The 21,688-nt window shown below is 43.9% G+C and overlaps 1 protein-coding gene across 14 annotated transcripts in view; it reads left to right on the top strand.

Moving 5' to 3' along the window:
- Positions 1 to 4,225: 4,225 nt before the first annotated feature.
- TEP1 (telomerase associated protein 1) overlaps positions 4,226 to 21,688 on the top strand; it is a 45,161-nt gene continuing 27,698 nt past the window's right edge. For 7 of the 14 annotated variants that reach the window (XM_058738359.1, XM_058738367.1, XM_058738369.1 and 4 more), the window contains exons 1-12: positions 5,210 to 5,231; positions 7,579 to 8,166; positions 9,492 to 9,674; positions 9,986 to 10,120; positions 10,876 to 11,037; positions 11,431 to 11,592; positions 12,359 to 12,433; positions 13,806 to 13,927; positions 14,137 to 14,294; positions 17,435 to 17,544; positions 18,222 to 18,312; positions 18,544 to 18,730. In XM_058738359.1, the coding sequence (XP_058594342.1) occupies positions 7,603 to 8,166; positions 9,492 to 9,674; positions 9,986 to 10,120; positions 10,876 to 11,037; positions 11,431 to 11,592; positions 12,359 to 12,433; positions 13,806 to 13,927; positions 14,137 to 14,294; positions 17,435 to 17,544; positions 18,222 to 18,312; positions 18,544 to 18,730 (1,949 nt within the window). In that variant the 5' untranslated portion in view covers positions 5,210 to 5,231; positions 7,579 to 7,602. Of the gene's footprint in view, positions 4,366 to 4,566; positions 4,644 to 4,690; positions 4,784 to 5,209; positions 5,232 to 7,578; positions 8,167 to 9,491; positions 9,675 to 9,985; positions 10,121 to 10,875; positions 11,038 to 11,430; positions 11,593 to 12,358; positions 12,434 to 13,805; positions 13,928 to 14,136; positions 14,295 to 17,434; positions 17,545 to 18,221; positions 18,313 to 18,543; positions 18,731 to 21,688 lie in introns of those variants that run through there. The other 7 variants (XM_058738364.1, XM_058738366.1, XM_058738358.1 and 4 more) reach the window with 4 other exon arrangements.

The raw sequence follows: 21,688 nt of genomic DNA, 5'->3' as shown, positions 1-21,688 counted from the left end.
TGACTGGGGCTCCACCAGGGGCTCGGTGGATCATGACCTGAGCCAAAGCAAGAGTTGTGCACTTAACAGACTGAGCTACCCAGGGCGCTGGCCTTTACATTCTTATCGGAGGCCTGCCCTTCCCAGTTCAAAGTCCTATCCCTCAAGGTAATTGCTCAAAGTCCCTTCCCCACATAACCCTATAGTTTGTTTCTTAGTGGAATATAGCATTTCTCATAATCTGCCTGGTATTTTTGTGACTTCTGCATGTATCTATCTCCTTCATGAGACCATGAAGCCTTGAGAAGAACTCATGTTTTATACAATTTACATGCTATCATTTGCACTTGATAGATGCTTAACAGATTAAACAATATTTTTAATTGAAGTGTAGTTGACACTTTATTATGTTATATTAGTGAACAGGTGTTTGTTGAATCAAAATGAGGGAGGACAAGAAATGTGCAATAAAACTGACGAGAAGAGATGAGCAATATTCATAGGTGGTAAGGCCCTAAATAAAGGGGCTTCTAGGAGTGCCTGGGTGGCTCAGTCAGTTGAGTGTCAGACTTCTGCTCAGGCTGTGATCCCATGGTTTGTGAATCTGAGCCCCACTCACTGCTGTCAGCACAGAGCCTGCTTCAGATCCTCTGTCCTCCTCTCTCTCTGCCCCTCCCCACCCCCCATCTCTCTCTCTCTCTCTCTCTCTCAAAAATAAATAAACATTAAAAAAAATAAAGGGACTTCTAAGGGCTGAGAGGATAGTGCTCCTTTACCCCAGAAAGGAATCAGCCTGGACACCACACTCATCACTTAGACATGTAGCTCAGTGCCACTGATGAGCAATTAGTGGTGTAGGCTGGATATAAAGGAAAAACGGAGTGGTATCCTCTAAGAACTAGGAAATGAGGCAAATAAGATCAGTCTATGAAAGTTAACACAGTGGAGAATGCAATGCCTCCTCAGCTCTGGTATAGTTATTTGTTTGGCAACACTCCCTGCTTTAATCAATGATAGTAATCTGAAGAAAGGTTGCTTCTCCTCAAGAGGGTGGCTAATTTAGAAAAGCAGAACTCAAAAGAACAAATATTGGCAAGATGCCTTTAGCATTGTCCACCTGAAAGAAAAGCTAAGCTTGGACTTTGTAAACTTTTTGCCAGTTGAGAGATTTTCTCTGTTGCAACGCAGAGAGAGTTTATCTGGCTCTCTCGAAGTCCAGCTGAAATATCCTTTAGGGATCAGTCAGTGGCTCTCTAACTGAGATGGAATCAAATTGGGCCCAATATATATGAAATATATATATATGAAATTCAGATGTGGCAAAGGGCATTCCTTATTAAGCTTCACTGGGGTAGGTAGTGACTATCTCTTTGGGGAATCACTCTAGACCAGTGGTTTCCAAAATGTGGTCCTGGGATCAGAGATCAGAATCAATATTACCTGAGCAATACTTGTTAGAAATACAAATTCTGGGGTCCTATCCCAGATCTACTGAATCAGAAATTTTCAAGGTGGGGGGTGGGTAATGGAGGATGGTAAGCAACAATCCTAGTTTTAATCAGGGGTTATTAAACTTCAGCATATGTCAAAATTGCCCAAAGAACCTGTTAAAACACCAGTCGCCAGGCTCGGCCTCCAGCATTTGGAAATGCTGTTAAGGGTGCACTCCTCTTGTTAAGATTAGTGCTTCTCAAAGTTCAATGTGAGTGGGAATAATCTGGGAATCTTGTTAAATTATAGTTTGTGATTCACAGATCAGGCATGTAGGCCAAGAGTTTGCATTTCTAACAAGGTGCTGCTGCTGATGGTGGTCCACAGCCCACTGTTAAATTAGCAAGACCCTGGGGCAGAGGTTCCCAAACTTGTCTGCACATTAGTATCATTGAGGGAGCTTCAAAAACTGCTGATGCCCGGGTCCTACTCTGGAGACTGTGATTTAATTAGTCTAGGGTGTGGCCTGGGATTGGGAATTTTTAAAAGTTCTCCAGTGGTTCCAGTGTTTAGGCTTTGCTGGCCTTGAATTCCTTTGCTGCTGCAACTAATCAGAAAGTAAACTCTAGATCTTTGTAGTAAATTAGGAAGTGGTAGTCCCCAGTTGCTATTCTTCCTGCATCCCTAGTGTCCTCAGATCTGAGGCTTCAGTGCTCACTGGACTAAGCTGGAAGGGCTTGCATGTGCTGTTCTTTCACTGGTAGGGCAGGCAGACATTTCCTACAGAGAGCTACAGAGGAGGACACCTTGAGGTTGGGACAATTACCTACAGTACCTCCCTTATTCCAAGGGGAAGAGGTCTTGTAGATTTAGGCCTTCAGAAGGAAGTCTTGGGTAGACTCTTCTTCCTTCCATCTTCTAGATACGCCACCACTCCTGTCTCCTTGCACAGCCTCTTTCTCGGGGGTTCCCTAGATCTGTGTTCTTTCACCAAACTCCTCCCCTTCCCCTATAGGCAGACTTCCAATGGGCAGTAACGTGCCTGGGGGGTGGGTTCAGGAATTCATGGAAGCTTTTTTTGCTCTCATAATCATTAGAGTTATCCATAGACATTTAATGAGTAGGATTAACATCTAGCCAAGATTGGTAGACATTCAGCAACTGTGCAGGGCCCTCCCACATAATGAGGAACATGCCTGCATCACTGACAACTTTGAATGACTTGCCAGTCATTTGTGTAGTTGAAAAGCCATTGAAATTAGGACCTGAATTTATTTTAAATGTAAACACAGGCATTTCATATTTGGTTTAATATATCCTGAACTTTCCAGAGTGCCACTGCTATAAATATCATGGGATGATCACGCCTTGTTTTGTTCAAAAATTTGCCAGAGATTATTTGTCATTTTGGAAAATCATGCCACATCAGCACCTCTATTCATGGTATTTGAATTACCATCATAACATCCCCATATCATGCTAGAGTTGTGGCTGTTACATTCAAGGTGATTCTATATAGAGCTGCATGCATCTGAGGACTATATTGTGTCTTCTTGAATATTGTGCCCAAACATATTTTTTAAGTTTATTTATTTATTGAGAGAGAAAAAGAGAGAGAGAGAGAGAGAATGTGTGCACATGAGCAGGGGTGGGACAGAGAAAGAGGGAGAGAGAATCCCAAGTAGGCTCCTTGCTGACAGTGCAGAGCCTGCCACAGGGCTCTGTCTCATGAACCACGAGATCATAACCTGAGCCAAAATCAAGAGTCAGATGCTTAATGGACTGAGCCAAGCAGGGCCCTCTCAAACATTTACATACATAAACACATAGTGTTATATAAAAAATCATCTTCCTTTTACCCTTTTATATCTCTTTAGACATTTTATAAATTTTAAAATTGTTTATGTAGGTATAATACATTATTTACAAATTGTAGTTCAGAGTTATAAAGGGGGCATAAAAACATTTGTTATAAGAAGGGAGTGTTGGGACTGCTAGGGTAGGTAGTAAGGGAAGCATCGAAGGAAAGAAACGAATCTGGCTCAATAAATTGAGAAGATAGGATTTGGGGGCACCCAAATCTGAGCTGAAGCTCAGGTGTTTATCTGAGAATGAAGGGTACCTCCCTAAAGAAGGGGATATCTTCCAGAAGACAGATAATCTGTCTTACCCAATGTAAACACATTTCTTCTGTTATTATCTGTTTGGCTCTGCTCTTTATGAAATGGCCCTAGAATTAGCATCCTAGAGGTCACTGTCTTTTTCCTCCCCCTGGCTCCACCTTCTGGGAAGAGTTCTGCTTAGCCTTTCAGGATGGTTCCAAATAGATTCTTTGTAATCCACGGATCTCTCTCAGATGGACATTGGCACGCTCTCAGTTCACTCCGCCTTAATTATTCCATATCTACATCTGGTTACAGGCCATTCATTGCCTTTAGACTTTCCCTCACCTTTTATTTCCATTTTCACCAAGTAACTTGACGATGAATTAAGAGTCCAACTCTCTTTGACACCAAGAGAAAAGGAGTCCAGATAGGCAGAGAACATGCCAAAATCCTTCCCAGGAAACGGAGTTTGAAGATGTAACAGGAGAAAGGAGAGGAAATTTAGCGAAACTGGGATTTGGTCAGGAGAAAAAGAACCAGGAAATGGGGGGGGAGGGGGTTGGTAAACTCGGGTCCCAGAGGGGGCTGCAGGGTCCTTCACGTGTTCAGATCCCCTACGGGCACCTCACTTCCCAGCGGCGCTGGGCTCGCAGGCCTGCACCAGGGCTGCCACACCCCGCCCGGACGCTTTCCCTCCCCGCTCCCCGCCAGCTCCTCCTCCGGCTTCCACTCCTCCCAACAGTGGAGCCAAGAGCCCAGCTCCCGCTTCCGGCCGCCGAGAACCGAGAGGCCCCGCGTCCGACAGCCAGGGTCGCCGGCCCCACTGGATCCGGGGGCGGTCCAGGCGCAGGTAGAAGTCGGCCCGGGCCCTGGGACCCGGGGCTGGGCTCGGCAGCCGGAAGCCGGCGGGGAAGGGCCCAGTGCCGCCACTTAGGAAGCGCCCGGGAGCGCGGAGGGCCTGCGCCGACGGGTTGGGGGTGGGGGTGGGGGTGGGGGGGTGGAGTCTTCCCGCCGCGCCCTCCCGGAACTCAGGGAGGGATTGTGGGTGTGAAAGGGAAATGGGAGAGCCGGCTGGGACCGTGAGGAGGAGGGAGGGGCAGGGGATGGAAGGCCCCGGGAAGAGACCAGGTGAGATGAGTGTTCACTCCTCCGCCCGGAGTGCTCCTCGGAAGGGAGAGTAGCTGCCGCTAGTGAACCGTAGGTGGTGCGAGCACTGCCTCTAATAAGGAGGTGTGCTGGAACAGGAGAGACTGGCAGCCCACTTAAAAGTGGGTATTCATGTGTTAACATGGCAAGGTCTCCAAGACACACTAAGTGTGGAAAATGCTCCTGTTTGTGGACAGGAAGAAGAGGGGCGGGGGGGGGGGGTGTGGAGAAACATGTATTTGTATATGCATAGAAAAGTGTCTGAAACCGTGCAAACTGTTAGTCGTGGTGATCTCTGGAGAACGGAGCTAGAGATGGGATTTTACTTTTCATTGGTAGTCCAGCTGAATTCCCGTCACAAACTCCAGGGTGCAAAAAATATTTAACTCCTATTTTTCTTTTAACTTACTTTTTATTGTAAGTTTTTTGTTTGTTTGTTTTCAATCTTGAGTCAGTTCCGAGATTCCCCCACTCCTTTCCCTAGGGGCTTATATAATGCAAAGACATGACGGAAGTGTACAGGGCACAGAGGCCGACATTCTTGATGTGATTTGCTCACACTGGTATCTGGTGAGATATCACTGTCTTTTCTAGTTCTGGTTTGACAATCCCTTCAAGTCTTGGAAGTATTCTGCATTCCTGTCCCTAAGCTCTTGTATATTAAGATCTAAGTGATAGACTTAACAGCATACTTATTCCTAAAGTACTTAAATGTAAATAGGAGATAAGCACTTGTCCAAATGAGTAAGTAAATACACGCGTAATGGTATAAATTCAAGCATTTTCTCAGGCAGAGGTTTTAAAATTGCTGTTAATGGGGATTCTAGGAGATCCATGAATGGGCTCCCTGACAGTTAAGTGCAAAATAGAATATACTCATGTTTTTCTGTGAAAAATCTACATAGCTTTCACTAGATTCTCAAAAGCCTCTGAATCCCACTGACTAGGCATTGTAGAAACAATGGTGAACAAGGCTAAAGGGGTCTCTGTCCTCAGGAACTTATAGTCTAGTAGGGGGGAAGACAAACAGGCAATTACAATATAAGGATGTGTCTATGATAGAGAAAGTTTGCTGTTGTGAGAACATAGAGCTATCGACATCAGACGGCCCTGGCTGTCAGCAAAGGTTCCTTAGAAGAACTATTAGATTGAGGCCTGCAGAGTGGCAGGAAAGTAGAATTTGGACTGGTAAAGGAGGGGCTGGGGAAGGGAGTGGTCTTGGCACAAGGAAGAGTGTTTTAGGCGTCTGCCTGTGTAAAGATCCAAGGTCAAGAGATACCTGGGCAATTCATAAGCTTAAAAGAGTTTGTATGGTTGCATCTTAGATGTAAGTAGCAATAAGAGATGAGGCTGGGAGAGCATCAGAAGCCAGGTTATGTGTACAATGCTGGTTATGCATATGTGAACAAGAAAGAGGAGCTCCTTGACCCTCAGGGAGTTTTATTTTAGTAAGGAGAAACAATGTACAAGTAGGCATGTAAGCAAACAAAATCACTTTTTATTCATGGTAAAATAAACAAGGTGATGTAGTAAATAGTGGCTGGGGTATGTACTGAGGAGCTCCTTTAGACAGATCTACATATTGTGTGCCATGTAGCTAGGAGGGTTTCAGCAAAGGTGGTGGTGGGTAGAATGGAGAGAATTAGATAGATTTGACAGACGCTGAGGGAGTAGAATCAATAGGATTTAGTAGCTTACTGGATGATGATAATAACAAATAATAAAAGCTTCCATTTATTGAACACTTACTAATTACCAGGCACTGCTCTAAATGCTTAATATTTTTTATTTATTGCCGTAATAACTCTGTGAGGTAGGCATTTAGCTCAGTTTTTGTAGATGAGGAAACTGAGGCACGGAGAGTTTAAGTAACTAGCCCAAGTAGATTCATGGTTCCATCAGGATTCAAACTCAAGTCTATTTCACTCCATACCCCTGTAAGCAGAGGGGGGAAAAGGAGAGGGATTGGATATGGGGATGAGTGGGAGAAAGGTGATACATTTGGGGTCTGGAGTTTTGGGTACCTTTGAGTCATCCAAGTGGAGATGTCCAGCAGGCAAATGGATAAATGGATATGAAACTCAGATGAGATCTAGGTCAAGGAATGAATTTGTGAGTTGCCAGCATGAAAATGTTATATGGAGCCAGAGTAGGTGAGACTTCCCTGGGAAAATATATAGAAGGATTAGAATAGAATTCTAAGGAGCTTCACCATTCAGGGGATGACAGAGAAAGGATCTTCATAAGGAGGAGATCAGAGATGTAAGAAGACAACCAGGACAGTAGCACCAAGGCAGCCAGAGGAAAGTAGAGTTTTAATGACAGAGTAAGCAACAGGGTCATATTCTGCTTGAGAGATGAATTAAAATAAGGACCAAGATGTGTCTGTTCTTGTAGTAACAAGGATTCCATTGGTTAACCAATAGCATAGCTTTGGAGGAATAGGGGCCACAGAATCCCATTTAGTTGGTTGAACAGTGAGTAGGAGGCAAGGAAGTTGAGGTTGGTGGATATAGACATCTTGATCAAAATGTTTGTTCCTCTAGAGCTAAGAATCTAGAGTTCAGATTATGAGTGTGATCCCTATATTTAGCTGGGATCACACTCAAGCTTTAAGGGGCTCTTTCATGAGAAGACATGTCCTTTTCATCTCCAGACATTTTTTTTTTTTTAAACTTCCCTGCTCTTAAGCTACTGCCTTACCTTTTCCCTACTCTTCTCACTTAGAGTACTCCTTGTATTCTCTCTGTATAATAATCTCTGAATGCGTCCTTAGAACGAACCCAGTCCTTGCTTGTTCTCTGCCTGCACATCACTGGCATTGCATTGCCAGGAGGACTATTGAAAAGACATATTCCCGGTGCAAATGCACTCCAGTGAAGCCAGGAGCTCATCACCTGTCTTTCTTTCCTTCTAGGCATATACTGGTTGGGCTCCAGCTATGGAGAAACTCCATCGACATGTGTCTACCCACCTGGACATTCTGTCCTTGGAGAACCAGTGCCTGGCCACACTCCCTGACCTGCAGCCCATGGAGAAACCACATGGGCATGTGTCTGCCCACCCAGACATCCTCTCCTTAGAAAACCGGTGCCTGACCACACTTCCTGACCTGAAGACTTTGGAGAAACCATGTGGGCATGTGTCTACCTACCCAGACATCCTCTCCTTAGAAAACCGGTGCCTGGCCACCCTTCCTGACCTGAAGACCATGGAGAAACCACATGGGCATGTGTCTGCCCACCCAGACATCCTCTCCTTGGAGAATCAGTGCCTGGCCACACTCCCCATTCTAAAAAGTACTGTGTCTGCCAGCCCCTTGCTCCACTGTCTCCAGAGAGCTGATTTGGTGAAAGCTGATCGTAGCCTGAACATCAGCAACTGCCTGCTCTCTGAGCCTCCAACTTGGAGGGGCCAGTGCCTTTCTGAGGGGCTAGGCCATCTGACCTGTCCCGGGGCCTTTAAATCCATCTCTGCCACAGAGAGATCTCCTGAAACAGCTTTGGTAATAGCTCCAGGCACTCATGTTGAATCCACCCATGTCTGTTGGATGCTGTAGTCCCTAGATTTTGATGCCAGTTTCCCTCTGTGCTGCTCTGTGCCTGTGTACCTTCTGCCCTCAGAGCCTCTTCCTGAGGTGACCTTTACCCTTGGACTGTGTTATTCAGCATCATTAGTTTTATTGCATATCTGGTTCAGATATTCTAGACAACAGAGCCAAAACAGGCTCAGTCCTGAGAAAGCCTCTGCTCAGGAGGAGAGGTAGTGATATTGCAGGAACAGTCAATTAAGTGCTTATGAGATTTTACATCAGGCATGAGACACATCTGCTATACCAGGGTCCACTTTCCTGTATGTATATGTGTAAAGGTACATCCACTTGTACACATCTGTACAAGCGCATTTAACATACAGGGCAGAATCGGTAGATAAACACATATTCCTTCTGTTGGACTTGGGATTCAGACTGAGGCAAAGGCTGTACTATCTCTGCCAATTACAAGCCATACAACCTTGGCCAAGATTTAACTTTTTGAAGCTTTAATTTCTTCCTCTTTAAAATGCGTTCAATGAGGGGTTCCTGGGTGGCTCAGTCAGTTGAGTGCCCAACACTTGATTTTGGCTTGGGTTGTGAGATCAGGGTCGTGGGATAGAGCCCCACTTGAAGATCCACACTGAGCGTGGATCCTGCTTGGGATTCTCTCACTCTCTCCCTCTGTCCTTTTCCCCCATTTGCACGCACTCTCTCAAAAAAAATTAATTACTTAATTTATGTAAAAAATATGGTCAATGAAAATCTACTTCATAGGGTCATTTTCAGGATTACTGTTGCCATCTTACATTTATTTGAGGCTTTGCAATTTGCAAAGGGCCGTACATATATTATCCCATTTAATCTAATGGTACCATCAGGTAGGTGGTGGTAGGGAATGAAAAAGCTGAGGCTCTGAGGTCAAGCAGCTCAAGGTTGCTGGGGGATTGATCTGGGACTTGGCCCTTTTTCTTCTGAATGCAAAATACCTTAATAGTACCCTAGGAGGTGTGTTGTGAAGGGCCCCAGGCTCCTAAGCTGTGGCATCAACAAGGAGAAAAAAGCAGGGGGAGATCCCAAAGCATCAGAAGCTTGAATCAGGAAAGATGGTGTGTGTAACAGTGAGGGGTCACTACCTCAGACAAGACAGATCCGTGCTGGGGAGTAAAGGGAGAGGGGGAGGAGTTTAGATGATAGAAGATAGATGTAGACTCTTCCTGTCCCTGGGAGCTGCCTTCAGATCAGTCTTTGAGGGACTGTGGGTGCATGCTGTGATTAACAAGTGCCACTATCCCCAGGATCATTGTTCCTCTTCAGAAGAGAAAATGCCAGAAGAGAAGGAACGGGCAGAGGTTCAAATGCCTTTTTATAATCTAAGCTTGGGAGACGAGGAGAAAGTCGAGGAGCCGGTCCTGAAGCTCACTGCTGGGGACTCTGGATCTTGTTCTAAGCCCACTGACCAGGCCATTAAGGAAAAGAAGGTAACAGTTCCAGAGCTGGAGAGAAGTTGATGATGGTGGAGGGGTGGGTGTGGGGTGGCATGGGAGGGGTGGTGACCAAAGGCCGAGCCAGATCCCCTCCACAGATGGAAGGGGAAAGAGAGGGGGCATTGCCCAGCTCTTATTTCTCACTCCCTAATCCTCTTTTCAAACCTCTCAAGTTGGACAAACATCTTCCTGAATGTGGAGTTGTTTCTCTCTGTTCTAGATTTCCTAAGTTGGCCTGTGCGGGTGCTTGAGTTGGTCCTCATTCCCTCTTTTTTCCCTTCTCCCCTCTCTTTCCTGATTCTCAGATGGTTCTCATGAGCTTGCTGTGCTCCACGCTGGCATCAAATGTAAACATAAAAGATGCACATGACCCTACCTCGGTGTCCCTCTTCGAAATCTGTAGTGAACTTGCCCCCTTGGAGCCTGAGTTCATCCTCAAGGTACTGTGCTGTGAGGCAGAGGATGGGAGTGGGAAGCAGGGAGGTGGGAACTGTGGCCGTGGTGTGTGATGGGTCGGTGGCCAGCTTGGTACGGGGGGTGGAAAGGAGGAAGTTCACTTGGGAAGGGAAGAGGATCTTTGGGTGAGTCTGCGGGCTAGTCCCTGGGGTTCTCTGAGGAGCAGGGGAGGATGAGATTGGGAAAGAGTATACTAGGGTTCATTTGTTTAGTAAGTACACAGGCTAAGTACACAGTGCTATGCCTTGAGGGTCATTCTAACAGATGTAATTAAACTTGAATCTGGCTGTTAAGGAGCTTATGATATTGTTAGGGAAGCTGAACACTACCAAGTATTATATAAATGCAAATGGAGTAATAGGTAGTGAATGCTTCAGAAGCAGAGGAGAGGGGGAAAAAGTGTTTTTCTATGAGGCTTTGGAAGACATCAGGTTTAATCAGCAGTTTGAACCCTGGGTAAAATTTCCATAGAACTTGATGGTGGGAAGCCTTCTAAGTGCCTGGTTGACTTGGGAGGTGATCAGTAGACTCCAAAGAAGCCATGCTGCAAAGGTGGATAAGGTCTAGATTATGGAGATGTAGAATGCCAAGCCCGGAGGCTTGGACTTTCTATTTTATAGACCATATAAAGGGCTCAGGAAAGGTTTTATGAAGGCAGATTAGGGTCACAAGTTAGTTTTGGGCATGACGTTGTGGGACAAGAGGCCAAGATGCCTGCCTTCCCCACCCTGTGCCCTAGGCATGTCTGTACACTAGGCAGCAGCTGAACATCCGGGATGTGGCCAACAAAATGTTAGCCATTGCTGCCTTCTTGCCCGTCTGCCGCCCTCACCTGCGACGATATTTCTGTGCCATTGTCCAGCTGCCTTCTGATTGGATCCAGGTAGCTGAGTTCTACCAGGTATGGCACTCAGTTTCCTGAGCTTTGGCTCTTACTGGTTCCTTCTCCTTTGCTCATTGCATCCCTGTAGAAAATTCTCAGCCAGTTTTACCTTCCCTCAGCTGTCTTCAACCCTACAGCCTAGGCAGGACAGCTTCTCCCTTGACTGGGTTGGGTTGCCCAACAGGGGGAAGATGATTGAGAAGGGCTGGACCGCAGTTTGAGAAAATTGGTCTGATTCTGGACTTCGTGTTTATGACTGGCCTAGTATCATAGAAGTTGTCACTTTAGAGCTGGGGCTCGGAACCACCTCCGAATTATGTGCTCTCACTTAACCCCATGAAGTGGTCTTCCCCTGTTTTAGAGGGTTGGTTTGTGTCTTACTTCTGATGGCCTCTCCTCCCTCTCTGATAGGACCTGGCTAAAGGAGAGGAGGACAAGCTGGTGCCCCTGCCTGCCTGCCTGCGTGCAGCTATGACTGACAAATTTGCCCAGTTTGATGAGTACCAGCTGGCTAAGTACAACCCTTGGAAGCACCGGGCCAAGAGACGCCCCCACCGGCGCCCCCTCCCTCCAGTCAGTCCCTGGTCAACCTGGTGGTTCACAGCCCAGGCCCCTTTTTTCTGGAAGGTGGCAGGGGTTGGTGGGGGGGGGGGGGGTTGAAGGAACATGCTGACTCTGGGAGGTCCCACACTGAGCATCTGGGATGTTCCTACTACCAGAAATAAAAGGAGTCAGAGAAAGGCAGAAGAGCCGAGCAGAGCTCAGGGGCAGAGGGGGCAGGGCTTACCTCTTTCCAGAGTGGCTTCTTTTTTGGTAGAGGGGCTTTTGGAACTATTGGAATGAACCTCTCTAGGGACAAGCTCCATTTCCCTTTTTGAACTTGCTTCTTCTGGGGCACCTGGTGGTTCAGTCAGTTGAGCATCTGACTTGGTTTCGGCTCAAGTCATGATCCTAGGGTCATGGGATCAGGCCCCACATTGGGCTCCACGCTGAGTGTGGAGCCTGCTTAAGATTATCTCTTTCCCTCTTCCTCCCTCCCTCACTCACTCTCTTTCTCTCAAATTAAAAAAAATAAATAAAAATTGGGGCCCCTGGGTGGCTCAGTCAGTTAAGCATCTGACTCTTGATATCGGCTTAGGTCATGATTGCACACAGTCGTGAGATTGAGCCCCGTGTCATGCTCTGCACTAAGCATGGAGCCTGCTTGGGATTTTCTCTGTCCTTCTCTCTCTGCCCCTCTCCAGCTTGTGCACGCATGCGTGCTCGCTCTCTCTCTCAAATAAACATTAAAAAAATAAATAATAAATAATAAAATGAAATTGCTTTTCTGTCCCTGCAGAAGACAGGGCGACCATTTTCTGAGACACAACGTTTGCCAAGGTACCTTAAGCCTCTTAAAGATGAACAGAAGAAGGTGAGTACCTTGTTCTGGGGTTCTATATGTGCATGTTCAACTTTTTCTCAACTAATATTTTGAAATGGAATTCCATTTAGTTTAGAAATACTAATGGTGTGGTAGGCACATATCAATTTCCTACCTGGTCACTTCTCGGTCATGGTAATAGGGTCAGATTTTGAGAGCACAGGGAAAGGCTCCTTTTATTTTTCAGTTTGCCCCCCTTGGTATTTACTGACAGGTGGCATGTCCAGCGGGATAAGTGACTTTAAAATGTGTGAAACATCTGCCTTTCATGGGATGTTTGAAAAACAAACCAAACAAAACCTTTTTGCCTTAATGACAAATAAGGCACTGCACTTAGTGGTTAAGATCATAGAATCAGGACTTAGTCCTGGGTTTCAATCCCACCACCACCACTTGTGGGCTATGTGACATTAGCCAAATGACTTACCCTGTTTTCCCTCAGTTTTCTCAGATGTAAAATGGGGATAATAATAGCACCTCATTGGGTGCTTCATTGGGGTTTTGTGAAGATTAAATCAGTTACTGAATTTGAAGTATTTCTGGGATACCTGGGTGGCTCAGTCAGTTGAGCATCCAACTCTTGATTTCTGCTCAGATTGTGATCCCAGGGTCTTGAGATTGAGCCCCGCATCATGCTTTGTGCTGAGTGTGGAGCCTGCTTGGGATTCTTTTTCCCTATGCCCTTCTCCCCGGCTTGCAGTCTCTCCCTCTCTAAATACATACATACATACATACATACATACATACATACATACATACTAACAGTACATGGCACTGAATAAGTGTTAGCTATCACCAATCATCATTAAAATTGATTGTTAGGAAAATGTATGGTAGTGTTATAAGAGAATACATTTTCAGTTGGTCAACTGATTTTTTCTCTTTATCCTAATACAAACCAAACTTGGCTTTTCTACCACAGATGATTCTGGAAGCCACTTCTTTCAGTTTATTCATTCCTCACAGCTTGCATTGTGCTGATACCTCCATTTACCTCCTCCTCCAAGTCTCAGTGATTTAAATAAGAGCTGCTTTTTTCCTTTCCCTCCTTCTAAGAATAAAATGTTCTCTGTTCATTTTATCCCAGTCTTGTTTTTCACAAGCCAATTATTTCACGGTAACTACTGTTAGCTCAATCTTGTATAAATAAACACAGTGACCCCAAAGAGCTACTATCATGTGTTCTCTGCAGAAACTCTTGTTGCTGGAGATTTTTGCCCCCATTCCTACTCTTTACCTAGATCTACTTTGGGGAAAGAAATGACCTCATAGCTATAGGAGGTCTGAGGTTCTGATTTCTGAAGCAAGTGACTATGGTCATAGATTAAATGACCCCTGTGTGACTTGAGGGATATTTCCACAGTTTGAGGAGACCTACAATGCAGTGCCAAAGAAAATTCAGCCGAGATTCACCCTGAAGAAGTTAGTACGGCGACTGCATATCCAGGAGCCTGCTCAGCATGTCCAAGCTCTGCTGGGCTACAGGTGAGAAGACACACCCTGAGCATACCTTCCACCTGGGTAACGCCATGGCTTTTTCAACATCCATGGTCCCAGCGCCTGTAGTTCTGACCCCGGCAACATTAGTTTAGGCAGACATGGCCTGTAAACGTGACTTTGACTGACTGACATTTTCTTTTCTGAGTTATTTTCAGCTGGCCTGGAAATGATAAGCTTTTCTTCCTCTGTTGCAGATACCCATCCACCCTACAAAAGTTTTCTCGAAGTCGCCTCCCTGGGCCATGGGATTCTAGCAGAGCTGGGAAGCGGATGAAGCTCCCTCGGCCGGAGACCTGGGAGCGGGAGCTGAGCTTGCGGGGAAACAAAGCTTCTGTCTGGGAGGAACTCATTGGTAGAGTAACTTTGACCCTATATGCCCTTCCTCTCTTCCCCGTGCATACCTCTACATTTTGGACCCTGACTTAATTTCCATGGCATGGTACAGTTATTCTCTTGCCTGGTGGTTGCATCACTGAAAGTGATCGGATTTATGAGGTTTGCCACTGACCGTACCAAAGTGGACCAGGGGTACCTGCTTTTAGTAGCATTGGCATCCTAAGGGAGATCATTCTTCCAGATGTGGCTAGGTGATGCACCAGCCTCTACCGACACGTGACAAAAGTGGTACCTTCTCTCTGATTTCACTTGCATCATACTGGGTAAGCCATCCAAACAAGATAGGACTGGCACACGGCATATTGGAATCTCCACAGAAACCCATATTTAGGACATGGACTATTTAGGGCATTTGCCCATACTGATAAAGAAAAAAAACATTTTAAATTGGGAGGCCCAAGTTACTTTCAGTCTTCTGTTTGTCTTTTAGCCTATTTTTAACTATAGAAGGCTCTTTCTATGCGATTTTGTCTTTTTTTACTTCCTCTTTCATCTTTGAAAATTTCAAGTCAGCTTCTATGTGTTGAAAAATATCTTGCTGTAGATCTTTTGACTGCTTGAGTTTTGGAGACTTCATATTTTAGAGCTTCAGAAGCCCCATTTGTTTTGACCTGTTTCTCAGTGAACTGCCAAGTACAGATTATACTCACGGCAGCCCAAATTGCTTAGCTGTTTATCTGTCCCTGCTCTCACTGTGGTGGTGTAGCCATCAGAATCACATGGGAATTGAATACACACATGCATACACACATGCCTGATAGCCTCTTCCCCAACATTTGATACTTTGAGTGGAATAGGATGAAGTCTGTCCTGAAGGATGGCATCCAGGATGTGTAGATGATTCTGGTATGTGTCATCTCCACTTCCTCCCTCTGCCCCTGAAAATTAAAACTGTCATTTATCTAGGCTGAGACTAATGCCCATAGTCTAATCTGGTTGTCTCCAGAGTTTTTTGATCTTATATTACACAAAAAGTTTTGGAATATACCAGAATATATGTATATATAATTAAAACAGTCTGATATATGTACGAATAAATTATGTACTTTAGGAAATACATAAAATATAATTATGTAAATACAGATCTGAAAGTAAGTATAAATAAATAAAATACAAAAAATGTAAATAATTATAAGAATAAGAATAAAATCTAAGATTAAGTGTAATTACATAGACAGACCCCTCTTTGGAGAACACAGGGCTCATTAATAACGCACTAACAGTTTTTTGGAATGCAGTCGGTGAATTTCTCAGTGTAAAGGATAAATGTTCAATTTATTTTTTAGTATCATAAATATGATATTTGACTTAATTTCTTATCCGAGTGATCTAGAAAGCCTTTCATACACAGCAATAGTTGAGAACACTTTATGAGTTGATGAAGGATGTAATAGTTTACCAGTTGTCACACATAGTTTACATGGTATATATCAACCTAATTGTTCTATACACTTTGTGAACCAGAATTATGAACTTGAGAACCCCAGGACTTCGAGAAGGCTGAAAGCTTCTCCCTATAATTCAAAGGAGACTTACTTCACCTTAAAAAAAGACACCACCACTCTCTTGATGAAAGCTGCTGGAAGAGCCTGGGGTGGGAGCAGGGGCTGACAGGTCATGTCTCTAAAGTGGTCTGAATACACCTCTGGGGGTACCCAGGAAAACTATCACACCTCCTCCTTATGTTTACCCTTATCTAAAAGAAAGAATTTTCCCACTATTTACCATATGAATCAAACCCCTATCATCACTCAGTCCATGTGTTCTATGGTACATGTCCCATATGAGAGTTCAAGTTTATTGAGGAAGAGTAGGGGTTTCACAATGTGCATCCATGAAATCCCCTCACTCTTTTTTGGTTTCTGCATAATGACTTATCAGTATTTATCCTTGAATTGTAAGTGGATTTAGAATTATTATTCAGCCTTAACCAAACTAACCATCTAAAATTGACATAAGCCTTGGGGCATGTGGGTGGCTCGGTCAGTTGAGCATCTGACTTTGGCTTAGGTCATGATCTCATGTGAATTCAGGCCCCATATGAGGGCTCACTGCTGTCACTGCAGAGCTGGCTTCGGTTCCTCTGTCCCCCTGTTTCTCCATCCCTTCCCTACTTGCACTCTATCTCTCTCAAAAATAAGCATCAAAAATAAAATAAAATAGAATAGGCATAAGCCTTAAAAAGATTATTATTGAGAAACTATGACTTGAAGATGATACTAGTATTACAAAACAAATGGATGATAAGAAAGTGATGGGGCGAAATTCTGCTTCAGTGCAAATCTTTTTCACCTGCATTTAAATGAAAAGCAATGACTATTTAATCATATTTCACAAGAAGTTTGCCAGAGAACTTAGAAATAAGCAGGAAGATTATTTGAAATATGAACTTACATTCACTATAATTGAAGGTGAACCTTACCTTAGGTGTATATTGTGCCTAGAAATATTAACTACTGATTGCAGTACATATGTATTTATTAATAAACAAACTTACACTAGGAAATTTCACATTTCACCATCTATACTGTTTAGAAATCATTAACAAATTAATTTTTTTTAATGTTTGTTTATTTTTGAGAGAGAGAGCGCGTGCACGCGCGTGCGAGTAGGGGAGGGGCAGAGAGAGAGAGGGAGACACAGAGTCCGAAACAGGCTCCAGGATCTGAGCTGTCAGCACAGAGCCCCACTCCGAGTTGAACTCATGAACTGTGAGATCATGACCTGAGCTGAAGATGGATGCTCAATCGACTGAGTTACCCAGGCGCCCTTGGAAATCATTACTCTAGATTAAGAGAATATGTTTTGTCAGTTAAGTCCAATCTTAGGGCTAGAGCCAGCAGACAAAGTAATAATAGACGTTGTTTATTCAAACAGACATTCCATAAACAGTATTGTATAAATCTTGCTCCACACTTCAGGCCAATCCTGTTTTTATCTTTCCAGACCTCTAAAACATTTTGAGTAGGATAGATCACATGTTATAGTACCTCACTCTCTCCATCCTGAATTTTCTACATGACTTCTTGCTCTGGTCTGTGACCTCTCTTACTCGTCCTTTGTTTGCTTTCCTCACCCTGTGCTGACCCTCCACAGAGAATGGGAAGCTACCCTTCATGGCCATGCTTCGGAATCTGTGCAACCTGCTGCGGGTTGGAATCAGTGCCCGCCACCATGAGCTTGTGCTCCAGAAACTCCAGCATGAGGTATGTGTGAGGCTCAGGAGGACTAGTGGGTGTGGAGATGCTGCCACATCTTCCTTGTGGCTGGGGAAGGTCATGGCTACCAAGCTAATTCCACATGAGCTATACACAGGTACATGGGGAGACAGATCTAGGGAGACAACCCCCAGAGATTCAAGTATAAAAACTTTTCCTTTTTATTTTCTGGGATTACTGATTTACCAAGAAGAAGCACTTTTGTGATGTAACTGACTTCAGAGGGAGTCTGATATAAAAGACACAAGGCTCCTTCTGTTACTTCTCCATTTTTCTTTACCTCTTCTCATTTTCTCACTTGACAACTTTCTTTTTTCTTTATTCTTCTCCAGTTTTCTCTGTATCTCTTCTGTAATATCCATTTTATATGTCCTCACTTGCCCACAAGTCTAATAGAGTAGTTATCTCAGATTCCTGGCTCCTAAGGCCCCTGATTACCTCCCCACCCCATACTCCCTGATACTTTGCTCATGACCCCTCCTTTGTTTGTTTTTGTTTGTTTGTTTGTTTTGTTTTGTTTTCACATTTATTTATTTTTGAGAGACAGAGCGAGACAGAGCGTGAGCGGGGGCAGGGCGGGGGGAGGGCACACAATATAAAGCAGGCTCCAGGCTCTGAGCTGTCAGCACAGAGCCCAACGTGATGACCCCTCCTTTGCTTTCCAGAAATCGGTGATCCACAGTCGGCAGTTTCCATTCAGATTCCTTAATGCCCATGATTCCATCAGTAACCTTGAGACTCAACTCAGAAATAAAGGTATTTATTATCTGTCTTCTTCTGAATCCCATTTGTTTCTCATGTCTGAGAGTAGGTGAAACAGGAGCCTTCATATGTGTCAGCCTCTTGCTTTCTAGTCTCAGAGTGTAGGGTGGGCAGAGGTGAGACACTTGCCAGCCCAAGGGTCCAGGCTCAGGACCGGTATTGGTGGGAGGACAAGAGGAGGGACTAGAAGCTGCTTGACTCAGATGCTTACCTGTCTTCACACAGCATTGCCACTTCCTTCCAACACAAAACTGATGCATTCAATAATGATTAGAAATGCGAGAAAGAACAAGAATTGGACCTATCGGAGGTATCCTCGCAACCCAAGTCGTCGGGAACTTCGGACAACAATGATGATACCTGTGATATATGAGCAGCTTAAGCGGGAAAAGCTGAAAATACAAAAGGCCAGGTGTGTGTGTGTGTGTGTGTGCGCGCACACGTACACAAATGTGCATATGTGCGTGTGCTATCTGGGAGCAAAGGCTGGGCAACAAGAGGCACCCTTACAGGGCTTGGGAGTCATCTGACAACCCCAAATTTTATTCTGTAAGACATACTTGTCCCAGTGGCTCAGACTTGCCTGGTTCCAATTGTCTCTTGCATAGCAAACCTTGTCTTTAACATTGTCCTGTGGTGAGATCATAGAAAAAAAAAAAACTGTGGGCCTCCAATTTATTTTATTTTATTTTATTTTATTTTATTTTTTAAATTTTTTCTAAATGTTTTTAGTTATTTTTGAGACAGAGAGAGACAGAGTATGAGCAGGGGAGGGGCAGAGAGAGAGGGAGACACAGAATCTGAAGCAGGCTCCAGGCTCTGAACTGTCAGCACAGAGCCCGACGCGGGACTCGAACTCACAGACTGAGATCATGACACGAGCTGAAATCGGATTCTTAACTGACTGAGCCACCCAGGCGCCCCTGGGCCTCCAATTTATTTTATTTTATTTTTTTTATTTTTTTTTTAATTTTTTAATTTTTTTTTTTTTAATTTTTTTTTTTTCAACGTTTTTTATTTATTTTTGGGACAGAGAGAGACAGAGCGTGAACGGGGGAGGGGCAGAGAGAGAGGGAGACATAGAATCGGAAACAGGCTCCAGGCTCCGAGCCATCAGCCCAGAGCCCGACGCGGGGCTCAAACTCGCGGACCGCGAGATTGTGACCTGGCTGAAGTCGGACGCTTAACCGACTGCGCCACCCAGGCGCCCCTATTTTATTTTTTTTAATGTTTATTTTTTATTTTTGAGTTGGGGGAGGGGCAGAGAAAGAGGGAGAAAGAGAGGAACCCAAGCAGGCTCTATGCTGACAGCAGAGAGCCTGATGTGGGGCTTGAACTCAGGTACTGTGTGATCATGACCTGAGCCAAAGGTGGATGCTCAACTGACTGAGCCACCCAGGCGCCCCTGGGCCTCCTATTTATTATGTGATTGTTTTATAGGTTTCTGTGGGTTCTGTGAATCTGCATAACATTTCCCTTCTCTTAGTGTATGCTAGTGTCCTCTGCTTCTGCTCTGGTTCAGTTTCCTTTTCTTCTCTAAGATATCTGTTTGTTCTTTTTGTTTCTCTCTCTTTCTCTGTCCTTATTTTCTGACTCATTTACTTTCTCATTTCTATATATATAGATATATAGTCTTTACATATATATAAAGATAGTTAACATCAAGCAGGCTCAAACTCAGACATAAACCCTGTTCTGTAAGTTTGATGAAGTCCCAGCACTCTATGCTTTAGATGCTTCAGTAGTATCTTCATTCATTTTCATTCAAGACAAATTCAGGGCTCATCTAACCTACTAGGAGGTTCCTGGCCGCTCAGTGGCCTGATTATCTCCTGAATCAGTGAATCAGTGACTGTACAGAGGGCCATTTAAGAATCAAGCTTGTGAGATGCCTGGGTGGCTCAGTTGGTTAAGCATCTGACTTCGGCTCAGGTCATGATCTCATGGTCCGTGAGTTTGAGCCCCGCATCGGGCTCTGTGCTGACAGCTTAGAGCCTGGAGCCTGTTTCAGATTCTGTGTCTCCCTCTCTCTCTGACCCTCCCCCGTTCATGCTCTTTCTCTGTCTCAAAAATAAATAAAAGTTTAAAAAAAAGAAAAAAGAATCAAGCTTGGCATCCAGGCCAAACAACGTGCCTTTGCTGGCCAATATAGTGGCCACTAGCCACATGTGGCTAATTGGGCCTGAGATGTGCTGGATTTTGAGGACAGTATGAAAAAGGATGTAAAATATCTGTTTCGTAACTTTTGTGTTAATTATGTGTTAAGGTGAAAATATTTTAACATGTTAAATCAAATGGCATATTAAGTTAATTTCTCCTATTTTTACTTTTTTAATGTGGCTACTAAACATTTTTTATTACATGTGTAATTTTCATTTCATTTCATTCCATTAATTGTAATTTAATTCTGTTGGATAATACTGGTAGGGACTATTGAATTTTCTAGATTAAAAACATTATTATGAAAAAATTTTAAACACAAATAATGAGAATAGTATAATGGACTCTCATAAAACTATTAGCCATATTCAGTGATTATCTAGATTTTACTGTAGTTCTTTTGGTCCCTTCTTTTTTGGTGGAAGATGTTCTTAAGAACAAATGCTGAATATTATGATACATTTTATTTCATCCTTTCATATTTCATGTGTGTCTCTTTAAAATTTTTTTTTTTTGTTTATTTATATATGAGAGAAAGAGAGAGAGACAGAACACAAGTAGGGGAGGGACAGAGAGAGAGGGAGACAGAATCTGAAGCAGGCATCAGGCTGTGAGCCGTCAGCACAGAGCCTGATGTGGAGCTCAAACGCACAAAATTGTGAGATCATGACCTGAGCCAAAGTCAGATGTTTAACTGAGCCACCCAGGCGCCGCTCATGTGTGTCTTTTAAAGCAGGCATTTTTGGGGCTCCTGGGTGGCTCAGTTGATTGAGCTTCTTGATTTTGACTCAGGTCATGATCTCACAGTTTGTGAGTTTGAGCCGCAAGTTGGGCTCTGTGCTGAAAGTGCAGAGCCTGCTTGGGATTCTCTCCTCTCTCCCTCTGCCCCTCCCCTGCTCATGCTAGCTCTCTCTCAAAATTTCTCAAAATTTATTTATTCTTAAGTAAGTACTTAAGAAAAAGAAATTAAAACAGATATTGTCTTATGTAATTAAAATGTCATTAATATACCTAATAGAACTGAAAATAATTCCTTGGTATTATCATTTATTATCTAGTCCATACTCAAATTTCCCAATTATCTCAAAAGTATGATTTTACAATTTTATTCAAATCAGAATCCAAATAAGGCATACACATTATATTTGATTATTAAGTCTCTCATATCTCTTTTAATCTTTTCTTTGTCTTCATACCATTGACTTGCTGT

The sequence above is a fragment of the Neofelis nebulosa genome, chromosome 7, assembly GCF_028018385.1.
Source record: "Neofelis nebulosa isolate mNeoNeb1 chromosome 7, mNeoNeb1.pri, whole genome shotgun sequence".
Classification (NCBI taxonomy): domain Eukaryota; kingdom Metazoa; phylum Chordata; class Mammalia; order Carnivora; family Felidae; genus Neofelis; species Neofelis nebulosa.
The sequence above is the reverse complement of the archived record's forward strand: the minus strand, read 5'-3'. Positions and strand labels throughout refer to the sequence as shown.